This window comes from Mesoplodon mirus (assembly GCF_964341445.2).
Source record: "Mesoplodon mirus genome assembly, chromosome: 3".
Lineage (NCBI taxonomy): Eukaryota > Metazoa > Chordata > Mammalia > Artiodactyla > Ziphiidae > Mesoplodon > Mesoplodon mirus.
In genome coordinates, this window is record NC_138978.1 from 198,504,009 (window position 1) to 198,520,516 (window position 16,508).

General features: G+C 56.2%; 1 protein-coding gene across 6 annotated transcripts in view; it reads left to right on the forward strand.

The window, feature by feature from the left end:
• NAV1 (neuron navigator 1) overlaps nt 1-16,508 on the forward strand; it is a 209,828-nt gene that overhangs the window by 142,440 nt on the left and 50,880 nt on the right. For 2 of the 6 annotated variants that reach the window (XM_082616099.1, XM_082616100.1), the window contains exon 1: nt 5,533-5,764. The exons of the other annotated variants lie outside the window; for them this stretch is intronic. In XM_082616099.1, coding sequence (XP_082472225.1) covers nt 5,715-5,764 — 50 coding nt within the window. In that variant the 5' untranslated portion in view covers nt 5,533-5,714. Of the gene's footprint in view, nt 1-5,532; nt 5,765-16,508 lie in introns of those variants that run through there. 6 annotated transcript variants of the gene reach the window in all.

Genomic DNA, 16,508 nt, shown 5'->3' on the forward strand with positions numbered 1-16,508 from the left:
CAGCCGTCCCGTCCCTTGTGGCTCCTGCAGTCCCTGTGGTTAGTCTCCTGTTCTTGAGAGCTAGGCCGGCGCCATCGATGGGGCGCTGCAGAGTCCAGCTGCCCCGGATTTATCCCCGGTTTGCCGCTGTTGCCTGCATGACCCTGGATAAGGGACTTAGCCTCGCCGTCTGAAAGGAAAGGGGAGGACAGCGCCCACCTCATGCTGCTCATTCACAGGGTCAGTAAGTGCTTCTGGAGACCTGCTGTACAGACCCCTGGGGGAAGAGCAGGAGAAAAAGTCATCATTCTTAAACTCATATACAAAAGAGAGAAGGCAAACAAGCCAACAGGTAAATACGTGGTAGGTCAGGTGGTGGCTGTGCGCCATAAAGGAAGGTGAAGCAGGTGAGGCACAGAGTGGTGGGTGGGGGCTGTCGGGGAGCGTGGTCAGGGCAAACTCTCCAGTAATTGATGCCCAGAAGAGCATGTGCAAAGACCCTGGGGCAAGAATGGGCACGTGTTCAGGGAAATGCAGGGAGGTCCGTGTGGCTGAAGCAGAATAAACAAGACAGACGGTGATCAGAAATGAGGTCGGGGTGTAGCCAGGGGCCAGGTAGCACAGGTGAGGGGCAGCCACAGGCAGCTTCCAGGCGGAGAAGCAATGAGGTCTGACGCGTGTTGCAAAGGGTCTGCCGGGCTGCCCAGCAGCGAAAGGAAGCTGCTGGGATCATCTGGGCGGGGTGGGGTGGGGCGGGAGGCAGAGATTGGAGCTCCAGCTCAGGAACGGGGAACCTGGGTCAGCGGGCGCTTCGGCCAACCTGAAATCACTGCGCTGTCCTCGGGGGGTCTCACACTCATACACACACTCACACACACACTCGCATCTGCCCGGGGGCAGCTAAGGGTCCAGCAGGCCCTGTGGAGGGCGGGCAGCCTCCTGCTGTCTCCGTTCCCACCGCCCCATCTGTCCTGCGCTCTCAGAACCACACAGAGACGCTGAGGTTTGGGAGGATGTGAAACAGTTGCCCACTGTGTGCGAGCTGGCGGGACGCCGCCTCTCCCAGCTGCAGGGTGGCAGGGAAGGCAGGCCTCCTCAGAGGTTGTGTAAATATTTGGGAAGCAGGCACACAGCTGGGAATGGGACCCCCTCCTCCAGCTGGCTCGTTTGCTGCCCCAGGGACATCTCAGCCAGACCTGGGACTGGGCTTTGGTCTCCCACCCACCCTCCACCTCTCCCTCAGAGCCCAGGCTGCCCTGGGGAGGGAGTTGGAAAGGAGTGGCAGCCCCGCCCCGGAGCCAGGCGGCCTGGGTCTGCAGAAGGGTTGCCCTTCCTCAGCCCACCTTCCCTCCCCACGAGTACCTGGGCGCGGAGCCAGAGGAGCTCTAAGGCTGTTTCGGCTCTGACATTCCAGATCTCCAGCCATGAGAAGTGTGTCTGTGTGGGCCTCAGGCACAGCCCTGATGGGTCCAGAGAGGAGAGAGCTCGCCAGGGTCATGCACAGGGAGCCCTTGAAGGCCCGGGCCTCCCTGAGACGCCAAGAAGTCCACCGGGGATCCGACAGCCTCTGGCCTGGGACCCACGTCATCACGGCTCCCGTGCCTGTGGCCAGAATACCTAAGGCCACGCTCCCAACCTTCCTGAGCCTGAATGTCCTAAAGCAAGTGGAGAGTAGACTAACACCTGCCTCACCCTAGATCGCTAGGTTGTTTGAGAATGAAATCCTACTTTATGATGTGAACGTGCTACCCAGAGGCCGGGAATGATTTTTATAGATTTCTCCTATCAAGGTCACAACAGATGATTCCCCAGAATTCAGTGGGGTCATCGGGGGACCCGGGGTAGGTTTGTAAAAGCTGGGGTTAGAGATGTGGTGAGGTCATTCCCCACGGACAGCGTGAGGCCCCAGCAGTGTGGACACCGGCTGACTCGCCGCCCCCTGCCTCCCCGCATGCTGGTCCGGTCCCCATCACCCCTCTGTGTGGTGACATGCTCTTTGTTCTGTCTGCCCAGATGCTACCAGCTCGGTGCGCGCGGCCAGGACATGCAGGAGTCTCCGGGCCCAGCTTCCCCCGTGGGCCGAGGGGGCTTGTCTGCTGCCCGAGACTTGTGCAGGGGCAGAGGCTTTCCTACCTAAAGGAGGGAACAGCCTCGTAACTGAGGGGAAAGAGGGGACTAGGCATTGGTCCAGAGACAGAGCCTGCCCTGGTACCTAGTCTTCTGAGGGGTCTCGCTTCCCCGGCTCACCAGGAATCAGGGGTGCGGTCAGGGCCCAGACAGGTGAAACGGGAACTCAGACCACGTGGCACTTCCTGGCAAGTCATTCTCTTCTTTTCTTGCCTCTAATCTTGCCCCGTCTGCCTTGAGACTGTTGTTAGGGAGACGACCAGGGCCTCCCACAGTCTCCTGGGATGTCTCTGTTGGAAACGGAACGTTGGTCCAGAGCCCTGGGGACTGAGATCCAAGGTGTGTGTGGCGAGGGGTAGGGGAGGGAATCAGGCTGAAAGATGCATGCGTGTTAGTCTGGGCCCCGTCCTGTGCTTTGGACATTTCCTGGCCTCCCCGTGCCTCAGTTTCCCCCTTGCAAAGAGCCACTCTGCTGGGCCTGGCACAGGGGACACACCTGATCTTGGCTCCGGAGGGCTCTGTGAAGAGGAGCACAGAGGAGCCTGCCGGGCCTTTCTCCTCTCTGGCTGGGTTTTCTTTCTGGAAAAGAGCCTAACTCTCAGCTCCCTCTCAGCAGGTGTCTCCCCCTTTCACCCTGCCGCAGGCTACAACTCTGCAGCCTGGGACCCAGAAAGAAGAGCTCAGTCACCCCTGTGTGCCCCTCACTGTGGTCAAAGCAGCTGGGCCACCGCCCCCCATACTTGGCCACACTCCCGTGATGGGCAAGGTCGGGGCTGCTGACCCGAGAGGCTGCAGTTTCCTGTCTTCACAGAAGCTCCCACACAGCATTGCTGTCCAGTTACCCAACATGCCTTGACCTGGTGGCTGAGAATAGCAGGTGCTAATTTGCATCCTATTTATTTAAGGAGCAGTGTCTCCAGGGATCCTGTCCTTACCCTGTGGAAGCCTCTACCAAGCAGGAGGCTGGGTCCCAAGGTGGAGGAAGGTAGGGTCTCCGTGCAGCCCAGCTTCCTCCTTGAGGAGGAAAGAGGAACTTATGGAGGGAAACCTCAGATTTTTTTGGGTTCTGACAGGAACCAGTTCCAAGGAGGAGGCAGTTTACAGATCCTCCAACCCAGAATCCTCTTAGCAGGGGACTCAGAAATCTGGGACCCCTCCCCTGGGCTGAGCTGCTGGCTGACTTGCTCTCTTTCTGGCCAGTTCCCCCATCGCTGTTGGGGGTGAAATGCAGGGATGGGAGGGCTGCAGGCAGGGTGGGCGGCGGCTGGGTGTGATGCAGGGGGAGAGGCCCACAGCTCAGCAGGGCTGTGAAGGTCCGTCATGGTGTGTGTGTGGCGGGCAGGGGCCGGGAGGGGGGAGCGGACGGCTCAGTTCCCTGCACAAAAATCTAGTCCTCCAAGTAAACCCCTGTGCCTTACCCCCTTCAGGCCTCCCCTCCCTCCCTCCCTCCCCGCTCTGCCCAGAAAGCCACAAAGGAGGAAACCTGATGGAAAAGCACAGCTAGATCTAGAGAAAAACATCCCCTGCTGGTGACATTCCTCTGGCTGAGACAGTCATTTTACCCGGGATTCCATGCTGGCTGAGGCTAAAGAGGATCCCTCACGGTGCACGTCCCGTGTAAGCTGTTCCCCAGATGACCCAGGCGGGCCCCAGAGCAGAGAATCCATCCCGCTCACCCTCCATTTAGGCTGGTGGTGAGGATGGGGTGCAGGGAAGTTACAGAAGAGCCTGTGTGGGGCCTGGCCCGGGGCCGTGAGGTGGGAGATGCTGCTGCAGAGCCTGCTTTGCTCGGATTTCCCCCAAAGCTGCACAGCCTGGACCCTGGTGCACCTTTGCTGAATCTCACCACCTAAACCACTCAGAGAGAGTAAAGGGAATGGAACTCGATTCCCCCCCATGCTAGGGGGTCGCCTGACAGCTCGGTGCTGGGATCACTGCAGCTCTTTACTCCCTTTGGGCTCAAAGCATATTTAGAAACCTTGGCCGCAGTGTGTGCACCCTCAGAAACAGACCCCTCCCCAACTCAGACTGTTCAGAGCTCCCTCTGAGAGGTTTCCCACCCTCCAGAGCAGCGGTTCACCCCTTAGAGCTGCAGCCCCAGGTCAGTGGCGCTGGGCACTCAGAGGACTAGAGCCAGGCGGGCTTTAGGGAGAAGGGCCATCCTCAGAGCACCGTCCACACCTCCCTGAAGGCGGGGAGTGCGGAGGGGCTCTGGAGGAGTGTGACTCGTACTGGGGCCGCCGAAGTTCGGAGATGAGAGGCCTAGGGAAACACGCTGGCCTGGGTCTCTGCGTGGGGCTGTCACACACGCTGCCCAAACCCAGAGATACTGCTGCTCTGTGGTTCAAGCTCAGGCCTTCGAGCCTTTAAAAAAATACCATCAATGGCGTTGTTTCTGTTGCTTTAAGAAATTGCGGATGTAATCTGTCCATATCTAAGACACAGTCTTTCCCCTTTGCCCGGTCACTTTGGGGTTGGGAGCGACTTAACACACTCAGCCCCTCCCAGGAGCAGGGATGGGCTGGAAGAAGGTGGGGGCAGCAGTGCAGCCCCCGTGCAGCCCCTTCCTCCGCAACGGGGGGTTACGTTACCAGGAATTCCCCGAGGGGAGAGGCGCTCTGTGGGAGAGCCCTCCCACTGATCCCACTTTTTTTCTTACTCTAAAATCTTTACATCTTGGGATCCTTTTCCTCCCGATCAGTCAACTGGAAATGCCTCCTAGATGCAGGCACAGACCCTTGCTTGGTGTGACCTGTTCTTTCTCCCCACAGTCAGCCCCAACGTGCACGCCTCCCTGTCCACCCCCCCGCCCCCCACTGGAGGAAGGTTAGCCCCGCCCCCCGCCAGTGGTCAGCACTTCTCAGGAGGTCGCCCACCCTGTAAGGAGGACGGCTACTGAGCAGCCTCTGGCTCTTGCACCCCGTCTTCCCTTCACCCCCTCGGCACCCCCGCCGACCTTGTTGCAGGCGCTGTACTGATCCCGGGCTCTTACTTGGTCTGATTTAAAAGCCTGGAAAGGGGCCAGGAGGGAGCTGGGAGGAAGCCCTCCGGGGAGGGTCCAGCTTCCCCGACCCGTGCCCACCAGCGCACGCGGGCCCCCTGTCCCCAGAGACCTGGGATGCCCACACGCGTCTGCCCGCGTAGCCCAAGGAAGAGCCCGGGTCGACCCGCGGCGGGAGGGTGGTGGTGGCCCGCAGCCGGCGTCGTGGGGGGAGGAGGGGGATGTGACCCGCAGCCTGCGTCCGGGTCTAGTCCCGCAGCCGCCCGGCGGAGACCGAGGCCCCGGCCGCCGCGCACCTCCCGGCCCCCAGCCCCGGAACGGCCGCGCCGCGGCGGCTCTTTGTCTACCTGCTCCGGGAGTTAAAGGGCCCGCTCGCGGTCGGGGCTCGGGACCCGAGGCGGCGACGGGAAGTGGGGCTCTGTCGCTTTAAGTGCAGCTGGAGCGGTGAGTCGGGCGGGCGGGGGGAGGAGGGAGCGAAGGGAGAGGGCTGGTCCCGGGTCTCCGGCCGTCCGCGTGGCCGCACTCAGACCTCTGCTGGTCGGCCGGCCGGGCGGGTGCGGCGTCGGCGGCGGGGTTCCCGGCGGCCGAGGGCCGCTGCGCCGGGAGGATGCTGCATCTGCCACTGCCCAGGGCGGGAAGGACGAATTTCTCCCGCAGGTAAGCGCCCCGCCGCGCGCCGGCCCTTCGCTGCCGCAGCCTTGCGGGGGCGGGGTGGGGTCCGCACGCAAGAGGGTCTTGACCGCCCTAGCGTCGCGGACCTAGGGGACGGCAGCGCCAGCTGAGCCTCTGGCTCCCGAGCGTTTGGCCTGTTGGCCTTGGGGTTGGAGGTCGGGGTGCGGAGGGGTCTCGGGAGGGGGAGGAAAACGGGGCGCGTGCGATCCCCGGGGTCCGGGACGGATCTGGGACAATAGCACGACTGGGCAGAACTTCCCTGGTTCCCTGCAGTGCGGTGGTGCCGGGGGGTCTTGGGGGCCTGGGGAGTGGAAAGCGAGGGGGCTTCGCCCCCAGCCGGGTTCCCCCGGCCCCAGAAGCTCTGGGGGTCTTCTGGGGTGAAGGGAGGTGGTGGAGGTGTAGGCTGAGACCTGAGTGGGCGCCGGGCTGAATTTATGACGCCACAGCCGACTGGATCCCTCAGGGAGGAGTAAAGCCCGGGACCCTACTCTGGGAGGGGATGAGAGCCGGCTGCTTGGGGAACAGACACCGGCCCTGTAAGGTGAGGGTCGGGCACTGAGGCTCCCCACTAAGGGGCAGTGACTGTGACCACTGTGACCGTGGCCAGCCCAGGGACCCCGCCAGCCGGCTTAGAAACCACGCTTCCAGGAGAGGATTAGGGAATTCCAGCCACCTGAGGAAGAGGGCTGCTGCTGTCTGGTGTTCCTGGGAGCTTCCCACCCCGGTGTGCACCCTCCCTCCCCTCAGCCTCCCTTGGACCTGCCGGGCTGAAGGAAGTTGGGGACTGGGGAGTGGAACGGGAGGCCGGATGCCGCTTGCTGTAACCACTCCACCCGCCCAGCCCCTAGACCCCTGACTTGCACCCTGTGCTCCTCGTCCCCCGAGGTTCCCATTGCAGTTCTGCCCACGCAGGCTCAGGGTCAGAGCAGAGCGGTGGGTGAGGCCTGGTGAAGGGGGGCATCCCCAGCACCCGGAGGCCCTCGGAAACCTGTCCTGCTGGCCTCCAACTTGGGACGCTTGGAGTCACTTTGCTGAGCTGACTGGTGGGCTGGGGGTGTTGTAAGAGGAACCAATTCATGAAGAGAGAATATTCTAGAGAACAGAGGTCTATTCAGGGACCTGTGGGAATTCCTGTTTCTGGTGGGATCCCGGGCGAGTCCTGAGTCCCTGGCCCTGGCGAAGGCAGAGGGGAGGGTGCCTTCCTAACCTCCCCTAACCCCACTTCCACCACTGCCACCCCAGCTCAGAACCCACTCCGGATCCACACGGGGTGTGTCTGAGGACCGGTATAGTTGCACTGGTTCTACTCTTACGTTCTCCCCCCAGCGCCCCCCAGCCCCATGGCAGAAGAGGTGAAAATCTCCTGGTTGATCCCAGCACCCTCCGCTGAACGCACCACGCCTTTCTTCCTCCACCAGCCGTTGCTAGGTGACCCCATTACGCCTTGACGTGGAATCCTCCCTGCTCCCTTCCTCTGCTCCACCCCGCCCCACCCCGGGAGACCCAGGCTCTGTACAGTGAGCTCAGCATCCGGTCCTGAATCCACAGCTGTTGGGTACTCACTCACCTAGCTTGTTACCAGAATCCGACTTCTGGGCAGGTGTGCCAGGTGTGCCCTAGCCTGAGGACACAGCAGGTCGAGTTACACCTACTCGGCCTGCCAGCTGCCTGCTGGGGTATGGCTGGGCTGGGCCTGTGGTTTCCTTTTCACGCAAGCCCAAAGCTTTCAGGGGGATGGTAGTTAGTAGGCAAGGAAAGAGGGGATGTCATAAACTGGAGGTCAGGCCGAGAATTGCCAGAGTTCAAATGTAAACTTTAACTGCCCTGGCTCTCATCCACCGAGGGAAGGCTTAGCCCAAGCCTTCACTCTGGGGACAGCTCAGAGCCTAACTTGTAAATGATGTTTGATTGGGGCCAACAGGGATCAAAGCGACGCTTTCCCTGCAGGCTCAGGTCCCCTGCACTCTGCAGGAGACAGCTGGGGAGGATGTGAGTGAGGTCTCAGGGTGAATGGCTTAATTGGCCCTCCAGTATCTCCAGGACCAGCTTTTGATGAGCTGAGCTGTGATCAGTCCTGGGCCTTTCCTCCCCAGATGCCTGGGAATATTGCATCTACGGGGGAGGCGGTTTCCACTGGTGCCATTCTCGCACATCTCAAGTGTTAGGGTCTCTCCTGGAGACCCCTGACTTCTCCTGCCCCAGCAAACCCGGTTCTCAGTGTCTCCCAAGCAGGAAACCTGGAGTGCAGGCATCGGTCCCATTCAGCCCTCCTGGACTCCCTCCTGGGAAGGACCCTGAGCTAGAGCCTGGGGACCCTTGGGAATGGGACCTGCTCACAGAGACCCTGGGGCAGAGGGTGTGGACCTGGCACAGAACCAGCCCCTGTGCGGGGACAGAACGCCTCGGGACAGCAGAGCCAGTGGCTGCTTCTGGTTTAGAGGGTTTTACGGGGCTAGGCTTGCGTGCCAAGGGCAGGCTGCACTTGCTGGCTGGACCTCTCCCTGCAGAGCCCTGCCCTCTGATTGGGAGGCAGGAGGAGAGAGGGCAGAGGAAGGCTGGGTGTGGCGGCAGCCTGTGCGCACATCTGTCACTTCTAACCACTATAACAAGACGCTCCAGACAACGCCTGTGCTGAGGGCTTTGTAAACGCTTGTTTAATCCCACGGCAAGCACAGGGGGTGCATTTTACTGTCATCCCATTTCACAGATGAAGAAACTGAGCCACACGGCGGTTCAGTGAACCTACCTGAGATCCCAGTGGTGGGATCTGCCTGACTCTATAGTCAACCTTTAAACCCTGCCCCAAGGAACCTGTTCTCACTGACACTAATCTGGGCCCGGGGGATGCTCCACGCTGAAACCGCAGAAGCTGCGGGTAGTAGCAGCCTCACAGAGGTCGAGTGAGAGCTGGCCTGACCGCTGGTGGGTGTCGTGGGAAGAGCCCTGGACTCGGAGTCCACCAACCCGATCCGGACTCTGGCTCCACTGCTGATTCACTTTGTGACCTTAGTTGCTTGGCTTCTTGTCTCAGTTTCCTTCTCGAGCTCCTGACCCGTCCACCTCGTGGGACGTGGGAATGACAGTGAGATGATGTGACAAGCTGAGTGCTTTCAACACCTGAGCCTTCCCGGATGATATCGCACAGCCAAGGTCCCTCCCAGGCAGCAGGGCTCCCTCCTCGATTCTCCAAGCCGCTCTTTCCCTCAGCATCCTTCCCTGCCATCTTGCTAGGACCCTAACGAAGGTGCCCATCAGTGTAACAGACTAAACAGGTCTCGGCTTAGAATATATCTTGGATTTTTACGTAAATTCTTAATTGTTTGTCTTCAGATTTCTATTCAGTCCGAGCTCTGTGCTAACTAGGATAGCGTATTTATACATCCTATTCTTGATGGCAAACTTGAAAAAAACTTAATCATTAAAAAAAACCAGCCGTTATTTATTCAGCCTTTACTGTGTGGTAACTTTGGGCCCGCCACCGTGCTGGGTGCTGGAGGAACAGCAGATTCCCGAGGAGCTCACATCTATTCATTTATTCAACAAAGTGTCGTGAGCGCCCCCCAGATGCAGGCACAGTGCTGGGAACAGGGGACACAGTGGTGCGCAGCCCCTGCCATCAGGGAGCTTGGAGTCTTACAGTGAAAACAGACAAACAGAAGTAGCAGACACATACATACGGTATTTGGAATCGTAAGACACGTGAGAAGCAATCATGCAGGAGGAAGCAGTCTGTGGAGGAGCCGGGGAGGCGGTCACTGTGGTACCTGCTCATACACGCGGTAGCTGGAAGCAGGCAAGGCAGGAGGGCTTCATGGAGAAGGTAGCGTTTTCCTTGAGCCTTGAAAGTAAAGTAAGAGTTTTCCAGAGGACCATGAGCTCCTTCGAGAAGAGAGGGAGGAGCGTTCCTCGGTAGAGCGGTTCTGTGTCATCTTCCAGCTTCCCTGCCCAGACCCGCCATCACCGGGGTACCTCCCATCACACAGACTCCTGGTCTGAGGTGGAATCCTCTGAGACAGACAACTGTATACATTCTCACCTGCTCAGCCCCCACCAGGAATCCTGCCTGAAAACCTTTTATCCGATAGCACAACTGGCTTGTTTCCTCTGGACCTGGATCCAGTGTCATCTCCCATTAAGTTCATGGCCGGGGTAACAGACTGCCCTCGCCCTTGCCCTGAAAGCAGAGTGAAATACTGCTACCCCCATGGAGAATGCATAGCTTGTGAGAATTCATCCTCAGCCTAACTGTCTTGGGATGCCTTGGGAATTTCCTAGAAATAGTAAATGCCTGGACATTCCTGGCCCTGTGAAGCCTCTATTGAAGACTGACGCATTGTTGGGGGAACATGTTGAGGGGGAAAGAACATCATGACCCCTTCAGCCCCACCCCACCCCACCCCCGCCGTGCACGTGTGCACGCGCATGGCCGCCCGGCCGCTGGTCCTGTTCGCACAGTCAGGAGATGCTCGGTGTGACCTGTGTGCTCACAGAGGGGGGAGCACATGTGAGTTGCCTCATAAACTAGTTTTCCTCCTTAATATGTTGCTACCGGGGCCATTTGAGTAGCAGGTAGGTTATTCAGAAGAGGAGATTGGAGGGAAGCCGTGTACCTGCCTTCCCTGCTGGGTGTCAAGCTGGGTGTTGTATTTTTACCTTGTTTATTCCGCATGACGATCTTGAAAGGCTGGTGGTGACGTGACCATTTGGGGGCTGCGGGTGTGTTTCGGGGAGGGCAGTGCCTGTCCCAGGTCACAGATGGTAAGTAGTGAAGCAGAAATTCATACACAGCCTGGCTAGCTTCTCTGCCCATCCCACTCTGGGCTGGATGTCGGGCTAAGGGGCTTGGTGCTTTCTGTAAGCTCGAGAACACTGGGGCTCCCTCAGGTACGGTCGCTTTCTGTAAACAAGAGCTGCTGATATATCAGCTTCTCCGACCTCCAGGGAAACTGCTTTCCAACTTACCTATTTATGCTTTTCCCCCATAGTCATTCATTACATGATGGTGGTTTTGTCCAGTCACAGATTCCTGGGGGCAGGGACTCTTATTCAAGTGATGCATATATGGAATTAATAATGGTCTTTTGATGATGATAGCAAATAGCCAACAGGGTCCCATCAAGACGGCTTATATAACAGGTCAGATGTGGATACACCATATGTTTTGAAATTTTATTTTATTGAAGTATAGTTGATTTACAATGTATTAATTTATGCTGTACAGCAAAGTGATTCAGTGATACATATATACATTCTTTTTCATATTCTTTTCCATTATGGTTTATCAGAGGATATTGAATATAGTTCTGAAGGGTGGGTAGGGGAGGGATGGACTGGGAGTTTGGGATTAGCGGATATACCATATTTATCCTGTGCCCTGTCACGCTCGCTCTTTAGGGTCAAACGGCTATGTGAAATAAAAGCAGATCAATTCTCCACCAGCACGTACTGATTAATTGCCTACTGTGTGCCAAGAATTGTTCTGATCACTGCAAGGGGAACAACAGACAACTTACTTCAATCCACATGGTGGTACGATTAACTTGTAACAGAGTGGGATGTTGGCGTCTAACACTGAGAATAACAGTAGCTGGAAATAGGAAGCAAGCAAGTCAGAAACGGAAGAGATTTACACCCAGGTCAGGGAGCAGCAGTTAGGAGGGCAGTGAATGTGGCGAAGTCATGGAAAGTTCAAATGCAGACTGCAAAGACATTTGGGGGGAGGATTTCAGTTATGCAGGAAGAGGGAGGGGCCCTGGGCCCAAGAGGCACCTTGGGAAGACTTCACGGGGCAGCGGGATAAGTGGGTGACGTGGGAAAAGACTGGAATGAGGGCGCATCCCCCGCCATCTCTGATGTCCGGCCAGGCCCGTTCTTGAGGCTGTGTGGGCAGGTGTCCGGTGCACGCTTGCTCCTGCAGGGGTGTGTGTACTCACACGCGTGTGTGCGTGAAAATGTTGTTTTTCAGCTTGGAGCATTCTCCCACGGCTTATTTGAAATTCTTCTGTAAGGCTATACCAGACGACCAGGTTTTGATCCTGGTGACCTGCCAACTGTGTGATTTTAAGACTAGGTTTTTAACAGCTTTAAAACAGGAGCAGTATTTCTGCCACTGGGTAGAATTATGGCTCAGAGGCCCCAAAGGAAAACAAATCCTTGGGATTTATTCTTGGGTGTCCTGGGTGTCTGGAGTTTGAGCCCCTGTACACAGCGACTGAGGCGTACATCCTGGAACTGGTTCCTTAATTCTCTCCTAAGGGAGGCGGAAAAGCATGGCCGGTCCGTCAGATCTGGGAACGGAGGCCTCTGTCTGGGAAGAGCTCCCGAAGGAAACCCTCGTTAACGCCGAGGTGTCTTTCCACATTCTGGATATTTGTTCCACTCCTTCCTATTTACTCTGTTAAGTATGTGTTCCATTCCCATAATTTGTACTGGTTCTCCTATTTAAGCTTCTGTCTCATAAGTTCTCGGTAAATATCCTTGTAATTTCCAGGCCCTGGGTTCCCAACCCAGATTTCCATACCTGCTGCTTTGGAGAGCTTCTCTTTGGGGCGTTGCTTTTCCAGAACTCAGCTCCCACAGCAGCCCCTCGGGGGTGGGCCTGTCATACATGGGCTTCGTGCTTAACAACTTTGCCTTTCGGGCTTGCATCGAGCTGCTCTTGGGGCAGACTTCTGAATCACCTTCTCCTGCAGAGGTGGCTCCTCTGAACGAGGAAAACCCATGAAGGCCCCTATTCTCAGTGCTATAATGCATTTTAGAATTACCTTCAAAGTACAATGAGCTGTACGTTAATTGATTAGTTTTCCTCCATGTTCCTTGGCCCACTGTTAACGGGGCCAGCTCTTATAAATGAACTGTGAATGAGGGGATATATATATAATAAGACCTGTCTTCTCCTGTGCGTTATAGAAATTGCTTTCCTCCTCCGTAGATGCACCCTGTATCTGCATTATCTTTCAAGTGCTTTTGTCCTGGAGGCTGTATGGAAAGCCCAGGCAAAGCTGTGGTCCCAGAGGATGGGGGCTGTATAGAAAGGGAGATGAATCTAGGCCCCTAGACTTCGGTTACCTCAGCCGGGACCCTCAGAGCCTCCACCAATCTGCCCTCCCAGGCCTCGGAACCAGCGGGTGGAGGATCAGTCCCTCCTCGCTCCCAGAAACCCTTGCGGGCGGGAGGAAAGCATCGCTTGCTCAGGTGCCTTCCTGCTGTCGAGAAAGCACGTCTGGGAATTTGCACAGAGCAGTTCATGGTGGGAGCAGCTTTGATCCCCAGAGAGTCCGAAGCCCCTTGGGAGAAGCCTTGCCGCTCCTGGAGGACCCCCGGCCTCTGACGGTCTGCTCCGGCGAGCCCCCAGCCACTCCATGTCTCTTACAGAGTCGAAGCAGGACTCTATAACCCACCACGATTCTACCAGTAAAATAATGCAGTTGTGCTGTGGGCCCAGAGATGCAGAAATAACCTGAATTTTGATTTCTGTCATGGCCACCTCTGGTCTTCACGTTTAGCAAAGAAATCCAGCGGTGAAGCAAGGAGGAATATTTGGGAAGCAGGAAAGGTCAGAACCTTCCTGCAGTGGTTCTGGGCACCAGACATAGCAGGGCCCTGCCCCTGACTTGCTCCTGCGCCCCCGCCCCCGTGCCCTCCCGCTCCGCCTGGCGTGTCCAAGGCCTACAGAGAGTTGTTTGTTCCCAAACCTGTTTGTGCCCGTTGAAATCGTGTCATCTAATTATTACATAACTTGATGAAGTGTGAGTGTGAAAAGCAAGTTGTTTCTATGAAAACTATATCACTGGAACTTCCCTGGTGGCCCAGTGGTGAAGAATCCACCTGCCAATGCAGAGGGTGTGGGTTCGATCCTTGGTCCGGGAACTCGGATCCCACGTGCTGCGGAGCAGCTTAAGCCCACGTGCCGCGAGTACTGAGCCTGTGCGCCACAACTAGAGAGAAGCCCGCACGCCAAAACTAAGACCCGACGCAGCCAAATAAATAAATAAATATTAAAAATAAAAAAACTACATCACTGAAGACTTTAGGGGGCTTGAAAAGGCAAATTGTTAGGAAAACGGTGGTGGAACTGGGTGTAGGATTTAAAGGTTATGGGGAGAAAATTGTGCCATGAGAATCGCGCCCCACTTCAAAGACTGATGCGGGATGGCCTCCTGCATGTGGGTCCGGCCGTGAAGAGCGGGGGTGGAAAACACACGTGTGTTGGGAAAGCCCTGCGGGTTCTGGGACCTTGACCAGCACTGAGCTTCGCTGGCGCCCTTCTGGGGAGTTTTCTGTAACAAGGCTGAGTCTGCGAGGATTTTACCGGAGCGAGCCCTCAGGGAGGTGGGGAGGGGCCTTCCCTGGGCGTCCTGCAGTGCAGAAGAGCGCCCACCCCACCAGGGGCCTGGGTGACCCGCGCGTTGGCAGGGGGGCCGCCAGAGCAGCCCTCTGGTTCCCTGCCTTATACATGGGGGCTTCTGCTAAAGATGTTAGCAGAAAGCTTTCCTCTCCTTCAAAGGGGGCTTGCAGACTACCAGCTTCGTTCTTTTCTGTCTCTCTTCCTTCAGATCCATGTGACACAGAGCTGAGCTCGCCCCACGGGAGGCTCGGGGCGCCTATCGTTGGTGCCCAAGTCACCTCGTCTGTCCGTTCATTTTCAGCTCCTTCCGGTGGTGACTGATGCACTTTATATTTACTCAGACCTAACGGTTGTCACCGCCAAAGGGGACCCCCTTAGGGCTTTGTTCTTCCAGGTCTCTGAAAGGCAGGCGGGACTCTGGGCACAGCCCCCTCGGGACAGCACAGCCCCCTCGGGACAGCAGCGGAGTTGCAGTGGCTCTGCATCTGTCCTGCGTCGGATAAGAATGGAAGAAATAACAGGATGTTTTCATTCCCATCTGTTGCCTGAAGGCTCCTTCCCCAGAAATAAAACCAGTTGGATTTTGATTAACTTTCTCTTCTTTTAATTTCAGTCTTCCTTCTTTGGACTTCTTTAAGGATTATGCCAGAAGCCCCAGACTGATCAGAAAGCCTCAGAACAGAGATTCCAACTTATAGTTGCCCAAGAAAAGCATGTTAATACCCCAAGTAATTTCCTAGCTGGTCATTTCCTGTGTTCTCAAGGTTGTTATTTTTTCCTAAGATAGGTATCTGTAGGTAACAAAAACCGTTCTCCCTCTCGACCTTGGGGAGGTGACGTGGCAGGAGACACCATGAGGGAAGCATTAGCGGAGGGGCCGGGGCGGCGGCGGGGGAAGGCTAAGTGTACGATCTGTATGCAGCCAGTCTTGGAGTACGTTTTCCATGCTGAAGTGAAGAGATGAAGCACCGGAAGTCTAATACTGACTTTGCCACTGATTTGTTCCGGGACCCAGGGCGAAAGTCCCAGCCTTAGTTTCCCCTTCTTTGCAGGAAAACTAGGGCCACCGCCGTGGGGAGGCCCACGTGAGATGGTTCGGAGAGAAGGGAATGTCTGGGTGGAGAGTGATGGGTCAGGATTTGCTACAGGATGACGGCAATCCACTCTCGGGGAGTTGAGAGCACTAAGCAGTTCCCAGAGTGGCTGGGCACGTCTGTTTGCAAAGCACCGCAGATGCTTCAGTACCTGATCTGTGAAAACTGCATAGGACATCGGCCTCTCAGAACTGTTTGCCGTCTCTGGCATTTGCAGGTGAGGGTTGGAGAAGTTTGAACCTTTTCCGTTCCTTGTTGTTTTTTCCTCCATTCATCTTTCATCCTTCAGCGGGCCGAATGTCATGCCCAGGGCAGGGAATGCGTGTCTCTTGCCCGTGCCTGAACACCTGTGTGTAGTTTGTTCCTCTGGTCTAAGATCTTTACTTCATCTCCTTGTCGGTTGAGAATTAAGATTCCTTTTCTTTGCATTCTTTTTGTTCAAGGCTTTGTAGTAGGTGAGAGATGGGCTTACTTTCACACGCAGAGAAAACTCACCCATAAAACGCGGGTCTTTTACATGCACTAGCTGGGTTTTCCTCTGATGCTGACCTTTGACCCCCACGCACAATGTGGTATTCAGCCGTCCTGCGCTCTGAAGTGAAAATCTTCAGAGCCCTCAACAAAGATATGTCACCGAGAGTAAGCAGTCCGTGAACTAAATGGCTCCCGATAAGACGGCGGTTCATTTGGCGATAAAGATGAAGGCAAAAGGTCTCTAACAATTACAGTGCCCACCGAGGCCACATCACTGATCCCCCCACGGTGGGAGTGACAGCTCAGCCTTCCTTAACACCTAGATTAAAGGGACAAGTAAAGTTTTTAGTCAGTGGGCTTTCTTAGTGCTGGGATTTCTTTGGATAAACCTGCCCAGTGTTCCTTGGTAGAATTGATAAGAGCGGAGAACCTCGGTGCGGGGAGCTATTCAGCATGCACAAATCCAGAGGGCCTCTCGACATGTTGAAATCCTGAACAAGTGCTCCTATTCTCTGGTTTTCAAGGACGTAAGCATTTATAGGCTGGTTGGCAAGAAAGAAGACTTCATAAACAACACGGGGTCCCAGGCATCACCTTAGACAAAGCGCAGAGAAGGTAACAGATTATAGCATTGCCCTTTTTTTTTTCCGTCTTGCTCTCTGGAAATGTAAGGAAAGACTGAGACTGAGGAACAGGCCTTGGGTGTTTAATTGTAAGGTTGGTTGAGGAGAGGGAGACGGAGCGGCGAGGTAGGGAAAAGTCAGGGTTCGGTTTACACCAAAAATCATTTCCCAGGGCTGTGTTCAGAACCTGT